This window comes from Chionomys nivalis, chromosome 23, assembly GCF_950005125.1.
Source record: "Chionomys nivalis chromosome 23, mChiNiv1.1, whole genome shotgun sequence".
Lineage (NCBI taxonomy): Eukaryota > Metazoa > Chordata > Mammalia > Rodentia > Cricetidae > Chionomys > Chionomys nivalis.
In genome coordinates this window covers 39,289,266-39,303,903 of record NC_080108.1, presented here as the reverse complement: position 1 = coordinate 39,303,903, position 14,638 = coordinate 39,289,266, and the positions used below count along the sequence as shown (strand labels likewise).

The 14,638-nt window shown below is 49.3% G+C and overlaps 1 protein-coding gene across 6 annotated transcripts in view; it reads right to left on the bottom strand.

The window, feature by feature from the left end:
- The window catches only part of Abcc8 (ATP binding cassette subfamily C member 8), a 74,018-nt gene that overhangs the window by 44,027 nt on the left and 15,353 nt on the right, over window positions 1–14,638 (bottom strand). For all 6 annotated transcript variants that reach the window (XR_009056081.1, XM_057755948.1, XM_057755949.1 and 3 more), the window contains exons 5-8: window positions 13,354–13,596; window positions 12,382–12,570; window positions 4,800–4,964; window positions 2,233–2,388 (exon numbers count right to left, since the gene is read on the bottom strand). Coding sequence is in view for 5 of the 6 variants with exons in the window: in XM_057755948.1 (XP_057611931.1) it covers window positions 2,233–2,388; window positions 4,800–4,964; window positions 12,382–12,570; window positions 13,354–13,596 (753 nt within the window). In the remaining variant the exon portion in view is untranslated. The remainder of the gene's footprint in view (window positions 1–2,232; window positions 2,389–4,799; window positions 4,965–12,381; window positions 12,571–13,353; window positions 13,597–14,638) is intronic.

Below are 14,638 nucleotides of genomic sequence, written 5' to 3'. Positions count from 1 at the left end.
TCCATCTGCTGGGACTTACAGTTCACTCAAAGTAAGCTACCCATGAATGAAGGACAGAATTGCGGTATCCATGCCAGGCGGAACTGCAGCACTGCACAGAAACTGAGAATGTGCCGTGCATCCGTGGTCCTGGTGGCTTGGCAGTGTAACTGGAGATGGCCTCCTGCCATCTTCTGATCCTCCTGCCTCCACCTACCTGGGTATGCTAGGCAAGCATTCCACCGACTGACTGTGTCACCACCTACCACCAACCCTTTTTTTGCAACCGGGGACTGAACTCAGGGCCTCTCGCACACTAGGCAAGTGTTCTATCACTAACCTATACCATCCAGACATGTTCTTCTGTTGACCCATGTTCCACTTGACCCATTTAAAAAAAAATTTTTTTGAGACAAGGTCTCACTAAGTTACCTGTCTAGGCATCAGGCACCAAATCGCTCTTTAACCGGCTTAGCCTTCCACCCATAATCCCCTTAATGCAGTCTCCCAAGGAGCTGGGACTAGTGTCTGTTGTTCTGAGAGTCTTGTGGCATAGTCCAGGCTTACCTGGGACTTGAGAGTGTCCTGTGCAGTCCCTCAGAAGCTGGGATTACAGGTATAAACCCCCACACCTAAGCCTGGTGTCTTCAATCTTTATTAAACCTGACAGGCTTTCTTTGAAATGAGAACTCACTCTGTTTCTAGCTCTATGTAAATGACTGCCTACGTATGGTATGACTAGTCATGAAAATGTAAATCTCTCTTGCTACTCCCCAAAGCTCCCGGATGACTGTTTTCCAGGCTGCAGTCAAAGACAGGCACCTTTAACTGCATGGGCTACTCTAGAAGAACAGATGTACTGGCCTCCTCAGTTGAAATGAGAGAGAAAAGAAAGTCCACCTGGCTTGGTCCTGCAGTCCGTCAGCCTTGCGCCAATCTGGCAGGAGGCTCCCTGACTCAGTTCTAGGATTGAGTAGGCCGAGGAGCTACGCTTTCGATTACTCACAGAAAGTCTTCTTCATGAGCAGGTAACAGAGGCTGTGAAATGACCCCATCACTGCCCTCCTCCCTGTATCTGACATTAAAAGCAGTGGGTAGAGGGCCATGATAAGAGATGACCCTCCTACTGGATAGTTCCACTGCCTACTTCCCTGGGATTCTGCCTGGCACAACCCTTCATTCTTACATGAGCTGTGCTTACATGGAAGCAGTCAAGATATCCTTCAGCCGTCAGCATTGCACAGACTCCAAGAAACCTTCCAGGGTACCCAGGATTCTTTGTAGGGGCCTCCAGGTCACCAACTCCAGGGTCTCACTCTACAGCTCAGCTGGCCTAAAACTTGAGGCAATCCTCCTGCTGCAGTTTCCTAAGTGCTGGGACCTCAAGCATACATTAGCACTGCCTACCAGAATGCCATTTTCAGGATCCTAAAAAGCCCAGGTGCACTGGATCACCAGGCCAGGCCCAGAACCCCAAACAGGGGGGCTTTTCTTGCCAAGAGGTTAAGATAGTATCATTTGTGTGTCAGGGTGGAGGTGGTGGCCAGGAACTAACCCAGGGCTTGCGCATGCTACACAAAAACCCTACCACTGAGTTACATCCCAGCCCTCATTTCTTGTGTGCTGGTCAGTTTTGTAAGCATGATGGCACAGTCTCTGATGAACTGAAAATGAAAATCAGTTGTGGGCCAGTACGCTTAGGTACTCAGGAGACCGAGTCAGGAAATGACATGAACTTAGGACCTTGGGGCTAGTCTGGGAAACAAAGCAAAACTCTGTTTCAAGTAACTTCAATAGAATGGCCTTGAGCAAGCTCTGTAGCTGAGGATGACCCTGAGGTTCTGATCCTCTGGCCTCCTCCACCATCCCTGGTGTATGTGGGGCAGTGGCTGAACCCAGGCACTCATACACCTAAGCAGTCATGCTACCAACCGAGATACAATGGAAACCCTACAATACGGCTTTCAGTACTTATAAAACCATTCCTTGTATGACTGTCCTACGGGTCCTTTAAAACTGGCTACACTTTCACTGTCCTAATGATACTACCTTCTATGATCCCTGAGACAAGTCCCGATGGCCTGCAGTGCAAAGGACACTGGGGGAAACCAGTAGCTTACCACATGGACAGACCCCGGGAGAGAGACAGGCGAATACAGAATGGGCACAAAGGTTCTGGTTTTGTGTCCTCCCTCCTCCCCCTCCCCCATACCTACCTCCGCAGCACAAGAGTTTCCCCGCACATTCTGATACCTGTACTGGCATAGCCCAGAGGTTTGGACACAAGAAGAAAAACCACATGAGCTGGTTTGTGTCGATGGCCACCAGGTTGCAGATCTGCCCGGCAGTCATTTCCCCCATGGACAGGTTGGAGGTGGATAGCTGCATGATTTTATTGTAGATCTTGGTCTAGAAGAGAGCAGAGGGCTTCGTGTGTGTCACCGCCATCTCTGTCACCACTTCAGATCTGGGAAGGCCAGAGGCTTCTCCGACATCCCTACAGAGCCCCCCATGCCGTTCTGTCAGGGCTTCTGCCATAACTCTGCAATGACTGATACCATAGATCAAGTAAGTGGAGAGGCAGGAATCCAAGCCAAAGCAACTACTCTCCAGCAAGCGTGACCTCTCCCTTGAGGGACAAGACATAATTAGCTCCTAAATCTCAAAAGCAGGTCCTCGAATCTATTTATGTTCTTGATTTACTGGAGACCAGTGCAGAACACATTTCAGAGACATAAAAACGATGCAGCGAGGAGCGGCCCATTTTAGTGGGGTCACCTCACCCTCAGGCCAGGTCATGCCGTCACAGAACCATGGGACAAAGCAGGGGGTCAGCCTCAGCAGACCTGGGTCAGTCAGCCACAGGGCAGTATGGAGGGTAATGGCTGCCTCCAGGGCTCAGATCTGCTGTCAGCACCTTCCAGAAAGATTGGGTTTTCAGGCTACATGCTCTGGAAAAAAGAAGAATCCTGTCCTGTCTTAAATGTCCACAGGGCGCCTGCTCTTGGGCACAATCGCACCACGTCTGCGGCAAAGCCTTAAATCGCCTTTGTGCTAAGCTTAGCTTGCCTTTGTGGGTTGGGTTTTCTGAAAGTACGAGTCTCTCCTATACAGCAGGGGAAGGCTGGAAATAATGACGGTGACATTTTTGGACAAATTCACGTACTTTCCATGTACTTTCTGGCTGTATGCAATTAAACTTCAAAGGCTAACCAGTGACTACAGCTTTATTAAGAATCGAACTCACAACCAACTGTACACGCTGGCATACACACACATGTGTGTATGCCTGTGTGTATGTGTGTGTGTATATAACTTAGAAATTTTGCTTGGTAACTTACATACAAGTTCTCATATATGAGGACACATTTCTGTAGGTAACTTTCTGGAAATCTCTTAAAAGGAAAGAGGTCTTTTATTTCTTCTCTGCTTCCATAATGAATGTTATCATTTCCTCTTTGTGGCACATAAATAATTCTCTCTTATTAATGTGAAAGATTCAGTTAGATAAAAAAAAAACAATTACAGGCTGATATATTAAAATCTCATTTGGGGGCTCTTTCAGCATAATTGGAAAACACTGGACTGCTGTGATTTATGGCACACAAACAGAAAACAGATCTGATGACAAGGCTATCCAACCATAAAATTGGTTGTGGTGGCACAAGCTGGCCTGTCACTGGAGGACTGGAGCCAAGGCTGGGGACCAGAAATGAGCGAGTTTGGTGCTTCTTAGCTCTGAGCCCCCATGACCCTGAGAGGGTCTTGGGGTGTCATGGGTGTCCCCACCTTTCCCGCCTGTTGGTACTCTTGAGCACATACTGTTTCCTCCTGGAAAGCCGCTGAAGCTGGATGGTATCATCTGCACATCCACACCATCACTGCGACTATCAACCGCAGCCCGTACTGCCCCAGTTTAAGTGGGCTTTCCTCCTCTGTCCAGCCCCTTTCAGGTGCTTCTGAATGACCTTCACGGGATCAGCCCGTGTTCCCAGAAATGACCCCAACATCTAATCTCTCTATAGCATCTTTGATGGATGAGGCAGTTTGGGATTGTGTACAGCTCTGTGAAAACCATAAGGGTTGGTAGAAGTGGCTACTTGGCCTCACTCTCTTCTTTGCATGATGAGAATTTCAAGATAGGGACACGTGGTCTCAAATGAGTGTATAGCTACTGCACTGCCCTGGACTGGTGTGGAATACTGACAAGCTTTTATCCTATGTGACCTGTTCCCACCCAGGATTCTCCATACAAGCACCTAGCTCAAGTCTTAATGGAAGCCCTGGGGCTTGGGATGGCTGTTATCAGTACTGTTCTCCATGGTGCTGAGTCCTTTCTGGCTTTGACCATCTTGCCGATCAATTCTAAAAGGTAGGACCAAGAGCTCAGACCTACACGTCACGAATCTCTCTTTGTGAACCCTACGTCTGAGAGTTCAAATGGACCTTAGATGTTTTGTTGATATGCTATGATATGTTTGCATACTGCATCCAAGCATGCTATCCACTAGACCTCCAGAATTAGAGACGGAGTCTGAGGCCACAGTCTCTACCCAGCAGGAGAGAATGTCACAACTGACTGGTGATGCCCCCACTTTTAAGGACTGGGAAGAGCCAAGAACTGAGCAGCTGGCACCTTGTATCAGTCTAGTTCATCGCAGAACTGTTGCCACCACTGCTTCCAAGTCCCCATCCCAGCCCCAAGGTACTTTCCACTCCACAGCCAATGGTTAGTTCTCAACATGGGAAAAGCATCAAATTATTCTGATCTACAAGACTAAGCAAAGCCGCGAAAGTAAAGAAGGGTATGACCCCAGTACCTGAATCGCTCCTCTCAGGTTAATCCCGGTTTCAATGGCGACATAGTACGAGGCTTGCAGGAATGTCCTTTGCAGTAGGAGGGCAAGGAACAGAAGCACAGCCAAGACATAGGCATTGCCAAGGAACTCTTGGGACGAGACAAAGTAAACCCCGAGAAACTGTGTCTGTGGAGAGAGAAAGCCAGCGGTAGCAGCTGCTGCTGGAAAAGCAACCCCGTCAGTACAGGTCATGCTGTATGGTTGGACTGCTGTGGGAAACTGTGTTTGCAAAGCAGTGCAATTCTTTGTAATGAAGAGCTCAGTAAGGAGCCTGGAGATTGGCTCAGTTGGGAAAGTACTTGCTTTGCAAGCCTGAGGACTGGAGTTCAGTCCTTGGCATCTACACGAAAAAGCTTCATGCAGCAGTGTGTAACCCCAGCACTGGGGAGACAGGTAGAAAGAGTCCCGGGGACTAGCTGGCCAGCCAGTCGCTGAATCAGTGAGCTCTGCTTTCAGTGTGAGTTCCGCTCTCAATACATAAGACAGAATTGGTCAGATGGTGCAGTGGATAAAGGTGCTTGCTGTGCAAGCCTGTTGGCCTGAGTTTGGCCCCTGGGGCCCACATAATGGCAGAAGAGCAAAACCAACTTCAAAAAGTTGTCCTGGACCTGCGCATGTGTACTGTGTCACACTCACCTACACACACAGCAAATCACACACACACACACACACACACACACCAAATAAAATACTTTAGGATTTCAAAAATAAAGTAGAAAGTGATTGGGTAAGACACTTGACACTGCCCTCTGGCCCCACATGCGTGCATACACTGTGCACACACACTGCTACACTGACAAATCCAACCAAATCTTCTGCAGCAAAGACTGCCTCTACCTCTGTCATCTTCCCACCTGGGGGAACAGAATGGGGTTCAGTTCTGACCTCAACTGTACATGACTCTCAGCATCTCGCCCTCCATGCCCATGGAGTGTACTCTGGGAGGAACAAGAATGAATACAGCAGATCACGGAGGAGCCCAGACAGAGCAGCTACAGCAAACGGCACAGTTGCATTCTCTGCCTCAGAACGGGAAACAACCATCTGCTGAGCAGTGACTTCTGAGTCGGGGTGTGTGGGAAGGGGAAAGGGGAAGGGACTTGGTGCTGACTGTTCCCCGGGGAAAGATGGGAACAAAGCACTGGCAGCAGCTGAGAAGAACGCACGGGAGCCCTGGCCCCTTCAACTCCCAGGACCTCCTTTTAAGTCTAAGCCACCCTCTCTGAACTCCAGCAAGGCCCCAGATAATAATCATGAAAAACATTCTGCCTTTGTGCTAAAGATACCAGGAAGTCCCAGTATTGCCTGTTTCCAGACCCGCTGGCTCCCAGAAAAACTTTGAACTTGGTGAGCCATCACCCTCCAGCACAGCCACGTCCATCTTCCCATGAAGACAACACTCTCACCTTTCTGACACTGTGCCCCAACTGCGGACATCTGGAAGGATGTGGGAGGTCCTCCAGCATAGACAGAGATGGGAATAAAACAAGGAAAAACTCAAGATCATGACCTTGGCAGTGATGAGGCCAACAAGAGCAGAGCTCTCTCGGGGACTCTTTTCTGAGAATCAGAAGTTCCTGAATCTTGGCTTAGGGGCCAGGATGGTGGAAGACCTTACTGTGGAGAGTATCTGGGTGATTTTTCTGCCAGCCTTCGTAACCCATGCAACTGCCTGGTCCTGCCCACAGCCACTTCTCCCCAGCGCCACAGGACAAGTGCTAGCCCAGGAGACCAAAGGAGAAGCACTCTAAGGATGGCCCTGCTGAGGTCCTGAGTTTCTGAGTCACCATGTCACTGGAGAAACCACCAAAGGGAACGGTGGAAGGCAGGAGGGTGGGCTGGGCTAGAGGGTTGGAAGGGACGAGAGACAAGACATCAGAAAGCACAGTGCTCGTTCTTCTGCTACTCAGGGAGCAGGGTGCCACGTGGGGCCCTGATTTACACAGGAGGAAGCAGTTTCATGGCGGTGAAGTGGCTAACACAGGCTATGTCCTCATTAGGGCCATCGTGTGAATATGGACCTGTGCTAGCACACTACCTCAGACCCTCTGTCCAGACCTCATCTGGCCGTGTGCCCTGGAGTCACACTCCATCAGTTTATTATCACATACAGACCTGCAGTTTGTGGCAGATGGAAGTATGCCCATCTGGCTGTCTCTAGGTCAAAAGGCACAGGCACAATGAGATGTTTACAGTGTACTGTCAAAGCCAGTCCTGCTTAAGTCTCCCTATCCCAGCATCCTCTCAGAGGTCCAGCTCTGCAGAACAGAAGCCATTATTTGAAAACCAAGCATGCTTTCAGTATCATCGTTACTAAGGCAACCAATGGCTATGCACATGAAACCCAGTCTCAAAAACTGGAGAAAAGGAATAAACGGGTACCAGGCCAAGTGAGAGGCCTACGAAAGAGACCGTGGTGAACTCTTGCAGAAAAGAGGGCAGTCTGGGTTCTGGGAGGCCTGTGAAAGGCCTGTGGCAGGAGAGAAGAGACCTGGACCATAACTGATGGAAGACAAGGGCTTTGGAAAGCCTTACAACCTAGGCTTATGTTTCCACAAACTCTTGAGGAAGTTTTTTTTTTTTTTTTTTTTTTTTTTTTTGTTGTTGTTGTTTGGCAAGCTGATGTTAATAATTCTTTTAAAAAGGAATTTGGCTACATTTAAATTTATTTATTCTGTACACACACAGGTACATAAGTTCATGCATGCCACAACATACGTGTAGGCTCAGAAGGCAACTTGGGAAGGCAGTTCTTTCCTTCAATCATGTGTGCTCCAGAGATTAAATTTAGGCTGCTGGGTTCGGCAGCAAATGCCGTTACTCACAGAGCCGTCTCTCTGGCCCCAAAATATTCTTTTACATGAATCAGAACCTAGGTTTTTCCATGCTCCCTGTTTTCATCCGACAGTGGAGGCCTGCAATGGAGGCCTCTGGATGCAGAGGACTGATTCCAGAGCGGAAATGTGAAAGCAGGACTCCTGGAAGGGCGGGCCTGCCACGGCCTCACCAGGGCATGGCTTCGAAGGCCCTGTCCTTGTCCCCTGGAGCTTAGAGGGTCCCCGGGCTCTTCCTGTTTCAGCAGGGTTAAAAAGGTGGTCATCTAAGAGGGCCTGAATAAAAGCTATAAGACTATCTCAGATCCCCAGGGCAGCACTCCTGTCCACCTGCCCACACTCATCTGTCACACGTACACATCCACCAGCTGTCCCTGAGTTTAAAACCTGATGCATCGGCTCTCAGCCACGGTGTCTTTAAAGAAGTCCTTCAACCTCTCTGAGCCTCAGGTTCCTCATCTGTACAACAGTGGGTGAGGGTTTCTACTGCAGAGAGTCCCGTGTGCAAATGGCACTCAGAGCATAAGCAATCAGCATGTGAGCCTCCACACTCAGTGCCAGTGACCGCCCAGGCTGGCCCTCGGCTCATGCTGATCCTCCTGCCTCTGATTACCAACTGCATGTGGTCATGTCTTCATTCTTCATTGAAGAACCATTTCCCATAGTGTGTGTATGTCTGTCTGTCTCTGCATGTGTGTGTGTGTGTAGTTTTGTGTGTCTATCAGTCTGCCTATGTCTGTCTCTATATGTATGTATGCATCTGTCTATTTGTCTGTCTGTGTGTGTATGTAGTGCGTGATGTTTGTCTGTCTGTCTGTGTCCATTTCTGTGTGTATAGTGTGTGTCTGTCTGTATGTATGTGTGTAGTGGTGTGTGTGTACATGTGTGTGTGCATACATGGTGCTGTGGCTTGAATCCAGAACTTCCTGGAGGAGGAGACACAAAGCTGAGGAGTCGGTGACAGGAAAACAGCCACCACAGGCACTATGTGAACATTGTCATTAAGAGTCTGCTGACATCCCCACACCACAGAAACAGCAAGACATTAACAATCATTATGTCACCAAGAGTGAGAGAGACAAATATGGTCACCCAGGGAGGAGGGAGGGGGACAGAAAAGGGTAAGAATGAGAAGTGGAAGAGCAGGAGGAAGAGAGAGAGAAAGAAAGAGAATATCACTTTTTTTTTTTTTTGCAGAATTTGTTTGGAAACACACATAACCAGTCTCCATGTTCTTCCCACCATAGCCTAGAAGGGTCAAAGCTCTGGCCTTGGATCCAACCTCGGGCTGCTCTTTTTTAGGCTCAGCTGATAGCCCAGAGTGGTGCTGGCAGGTTCAGATACCAGTCATTCTTTATGAATTCAATTCCATCACCCTCCCGCCAACTCAGTGGCATCCCTGGCAGGTGACAGATTGGAGAGGGGGTTGGGCAAGAGAGTGGGGCTGGAAAGAATTAGATCCTGGGTAGAGCCCAGATTTCTCTGGGAAGAGATGGTAGTGGGGCCAGGTTCTTCCGAGTGGGTTCTGTGGGTTACGGTCTAAAGAACAAATCAATACTGCTTATCCTTCTGGATGCCAAAGGCGGTCTGTTCCTTGACAATTGTGTGTCCTAGAAGGGAAGCGGGGACAGATAGCTGCTGCAGCATCAACAGCGGGTGCCAACTCTGCAGACTAGAGCAGGCTGGACATGGGCTGAAGCCTTGTGCTAGCTTCCCCCTTGTCCCCACACCTAACGACCCCAACAACGCTGGTTTGGGACCGAGCTGCGTGGAAGGAGAAAGAACAAATGGCTGCACGGAAAGAGCTCATCTAACATTTTCTGGGCTCTGATGCCCAAGTGAGAATTAAGCTTCAGGAGGCAACCTTGGGCTGGAGAGCTAGAGTGTTCCAGAGGCTAGGGCTGTGTTTACTCTCAACTCTGTTTCTATGTCGGAAATTTGCTGATTGCATTTGGGCAGCAGGGAACAAGCATTAAATCTGATAATACCTGCTGCCACTGAGGCAGAGCCATCTGTCCCAGGGATCTGTGTGCTGAGAAGCGCACTCCATCAAAAAGGCAATAAACCCTAGCCAGCCCTGGGGCTGAGACAGGGAGGCGGGTCCAGGAACAACCTTCTTAGGGCTGCTCCCACCATCTCTGTAGGGTGCTTTCTCCTTAGAAGACATTCCCCAAGAGTAGGGAAACACGGGAAGATGGCTGCCAAGCCAATGGGGGCTCTTGTCTGGGCTATTTCCCCCTAACATGCAGAATAGAGAAGGTGGAGGATTCTGAGGTTGTCTATGGCCAGACTAAAGCTGAAGATGCCACTGCTGGAGGCAGAGAAATAAGCTCCTGCTCTCTCCTGGTAAAAGCCAGAGGCTCCAAAGGTCAGGGAGAAGGCTCAGAAAACTCATGTGGTAGAAGAGAAGTGATTACAGTAAGTTGTCCTCTGTCCCTCACATGCATGACATGGTGTATGCGTGTGCACATGTACACACACACACACACACACACACACACACACACACACTGTAATAAAAAAGGGAAAAATTTATACCAGAAAAGGCCTCCAAATGTATCAAAAGCTAAATAAGCAAAACAAACAAACAAACAAAAAAGTCCCTACCTGGCTAATCCAATTTCTCTCTTGAGAAATTCAATTACCGTTCTCTTGGGGCACGCGCGGGTGGGGGGGGCAGGGCCTTACTATGTAGCAAGGCTGTTTATGTACACCCCTCAAAGTCATACGTAGCTATAGATAGTTTATTTAGATTTCTCCATCATTGGATTTCACAATCCTTGGAGCCACGGTGACAGTTTGATAGTAATAGTCATCTTGGTGTCATGGCTCGAGAGTCCAGACTTCAGAGCAAGACAGCAGGGTTCAAATTCTCAGGCTGTTAGAGACGGCTGAGAGACCCTGGGGAAAGTTACTTCGCCTGGCTCAGTGCCACAGTTCTCATCTGCAAATGGGAAGAAGAGTGTCTATCCCATGGTAGACATGTCATGAAAATTATATCTCAATATACCCATGGCCCATCCCCCTTTACCCATCACAAAGGGTTCCTTTAGGGATTAAACAAGAAAGTGGGAAATGCCATCCTGAATTACATGTCATAAAAATTACATCTCAATATACCCATGGCCCATCCCCCATTACCCATCCCAGACGGTTCCTTTAGGGATTAAACAAGAACATGGGAAATGCCAGTCCACAGCCAGGTATGTGTCCTAGATGGACGCTAGGTGAGCACTGTTGTTAATGATCTTGATCGTAATTCTCCAGGACCCCACAGCCCTACCTAGAGCCAGCAAACATTAGGATCAATAAACAATATTCTGGGCAAGTCAGACCCGCAGACGTGGCCTGTCTGGGATTTCAGACTCAGAAGTACTCTGCTGACTAATTATGTTTGGAGAAAACTTTGTAAATCTCCGGAGGATTAACAGCTGTCTGCAAGGTCAGTGCTCGGAGACAATAAACATTATACAGGGCACCACCAGCTATCAGGAGCCCTAATTACTCTCAGTAGCACCAGGGCCTGTGTATGCATGCAATGTTACAATAGACTTGTCACTGGGATTTTACAAGGCAGCATCTCACTGGGGATGAAGTTTCTCTCTGCGGCCATCTTCACCCAGGTGGCTGCAGAGAATCAAGTGCCTTCAGCCACTCCTAGAAAAGGCTTCTGACACTCCTTTCAGAGTTATTCTGTCTGTGTGTGTGTGTGCATGCAGGCACATTCACATGCACATGCATGCTTGTATGCAGTTAATCCAGGAGTTACAGGTGGTTGTGAGCTACCTAACATGCATACTGGGAAACAACTCAGGTCCTCTGAAAAAGCAACAAACACTTGTAACTGCTGACCTTCAACCCTTTTCAACATTAGTTTTCAAGTTGATTAAAAAAAATGGCTTTCATTGCAACATTATCATACATCATAGTAATTTGCTCATATTCATCCCATCTGCCCCCTTCCTGCTTTTCTTGGTCCCCTGGGTGCCTTAATAGGTCCCTTCTGCTCATATGTTTTTAATATAATATAATAATACACACACATACACACACATACAAACACACACATGTATAGCCTTGTCCAAAACATTTCAGTGGTGGCACCTTCTGAGCAGAAAAGACCACTGAGTATCATGTAGTCTACTGGGTTTCAAGTATCTTGGATAGGTAAAAAGCTTTATAGGCTAGGCATGGCAGTGCACACCTTCAAACTCAAGCATTTAAGGAGGTGCAGAGGCAGGAGGATCAGGGGTCCAAGAGGAGTCCCACTGCATAGAGAGATCAGCCTAGGCTAGATAAAACATGTCTCCAAAAACCAAGAAAGAGGGAGAAACAGAGAGAGGAAAGTCTAATATGTTAACAGAACTGGGGTAGTGGGAACGTGAGCAGGAAGTGGGGCTGCCCATGGGACTGGCATGGTTTCTCCTGCATCAGCAACCATCCTAGATGCTCCTGAAGAATATCAAGAGCTAGGATTCTCAAACTAAAGGCAGTGGGCTGACAGTCAGGCCCCGCCAATCTCTTGGGGCACAGATTCTCTTCACAGCATTTTGGCTGACTGGACACAGAGCCTCTTCCAGAAGTGGATGTTCCTGAAGAGAAGCCAACCCAGTCAGCCACAACTCACATAGCTCACACACATACCTGCACAAGACAGTTGTGGGCAAACCTTCTAGAGGGTGCCTAGCCCTGCCCCAAGGATGGCCCACCTTGGGCTGGAAGACATGGTTCTCCTTCCCCAGGTGGTCCACAATCCCAAAGATGCAGAGTGGCCCGGCGAAGCCCAGAAGGTCAGCCAGGATGCGGAATGTGCTGCTGAGGACCAGGCGTCTCCCAAAGGCATGGCAGAGAGCCCTCCAGATGGCCCGGGCACTCTGTGGGCTCTGTGTATCCTTCCGCTGCCGAGAGAGTCCCACAGTCAGATCAGAGTCGGTGAGAGTTCAGCCATGAAGAGCCCCTCATCCCATCGCCCCTAGATCCTGTTGCCTGGGGAACCCTGCAGCTATGCTGTCTGTGGACAGGCAAACTTCAGTAGAACATCATGGTATCAATGAATTATGACAGGGCAGCTCAGATGGGGAAATTGAGGCCTGAGGCATATCAAGTCACAGGGCCGCGAGGGGGTCATGTGATCAGAACAGCACCATCTTGATGGATTGGCACCTGCTATGGTCACTCATTACCATGTTTCAATACTGCCCTGAGTGCCAGACACACACAGTGAAGGAACACTGGACAGGGAGTCCGGAGCTATGGGCGGGGCATGGAGGTTCTCAGGGCGTCAGTTTCCTCATTACTGACAGGAACTGACCTTCTCCTGGTCAAATTTGCAGAAACAGGGTAGAGACCATGCCAACACCTTGCCCCCAACACTGGGTGGAAACCCCCATCACTGTAGCCACCGTACTTCAAAATGAAGAGCACATAAGTCATATAAAGCCATATCCCTTACCAAGCCTCAGTTTTCCCATTTTGACAGGGAGTGTTTTGGACATACTGGCCTAAACTGTAAGGGCCATTCCCACTCTGAGCTTCCTATGAATATTTGGTCCTAGAATTCTCCCCTGCTACTGAGGGTAAGCTTCTTTCCATCCCCAGGAGTTTGGCCTACTGCCCTCCAAATCCCTGGCTGTGACTCCCTGGGAAGGCAGGCGACGGGTGGTGTGACTAGACCCACTGACCGCCTGAGCATCAAAGGCCACGCAGAGTCGCTGGTAGTTGGTGAGGGCTCTCATGGCAATGGGCAGCTTGCCGATGGCCCGCAGGTCGATGGGCTTCTTGTGGGCGGTCTTGATGAAGGCGTTCATCCACCAGTAGGTCCCCTTTGACAGGAGGTTAACAAAGGGCTGCAGAAAGCGCACGCCCAGATCCTGCAGGTCTTCAGGGGGTTTTACCTCCCGTGGAGTCTTGAAGAAGATGTACCTCTGTGGGGCATACGGGTGGAGGGCAGGGGTGGAGGAAGGGCGGGTGCCACTCCTCCCCTTCCCACCACCCAGCAATGGTCTAGGCGTGATGGTCTGCACTTGGCCCTCTATGGCCTCCAGGAAAAGGGCCTCCTGGGCCTCCGTGCTTTGTGGCTGTTCACTGAGACTAGGGAAGAATGGGGGTCACCACTGTGTTTTGTACAGGGTGAAGGTTAATGTTGACTGTCAGCATCTCCTAGGAGACAGGCCTCTGGGCATGTCTGTAGGGCATATCCACACTGGGTTAATTGAGGAGAAAAATCCACCTTACATGTGGGTCGCATCAATTCAGGATTGGTGCTCCCAACCGAATAAAGAGGAGAAAGCAGCAGTTAGAGAGAGGAGTTGGTTAAGAGTGGCTCCTGCAGAGGGCTCCAGTTTGATTCTAAGCACACAACTGGGTGGCTCACAACTGTTTATGACCTCAGCTCCAGGGTATGCGATGGTCTCCCTGGGCACCTGCATGCATGTATACAAAGCCCCCCACCACCCTGTCATCCCCAGACACACATGCATGCATGGAACTAAAACACATTTCTTTGAGAAAGAGTCTATGTAGCTCTGGCTAGCCTGTAACTCATTATGTAGACCTGGAATTCACAGAGATCTGCCACCTCTGCCTCTGCCTCCTAAGTGCTGGGATTAAAGGTGTGTGCCACTATGCCTGGCTAATTTAAATAGTGTTTAATATAAATTTAAAGTGCTCTTAGAAAGAGGGAGAGGGAGAGAGAGAGAGAGAGAGAGAGAGAGAGAGAGAGAGAGATGAGATAGACACCAGCCAACACTCACCTCTCCCTGCTTCCCAACTGTGGATGCAGTGTGACCAGTTGCTTCACGCTCCTGCCCACCATGCCTTTCCTGCCAGTGCCTCTACCCTTAAACAGCGAGCCACAGTAAACCCTCACTTCCGCAAGGTGGGTTTATTAGCTACTCTGTCAGAGAACAAGAAGAGTAACTAACACCTACTGAGCTTGCAGAGCTTGAAGTCATGTGGACCTGGCTC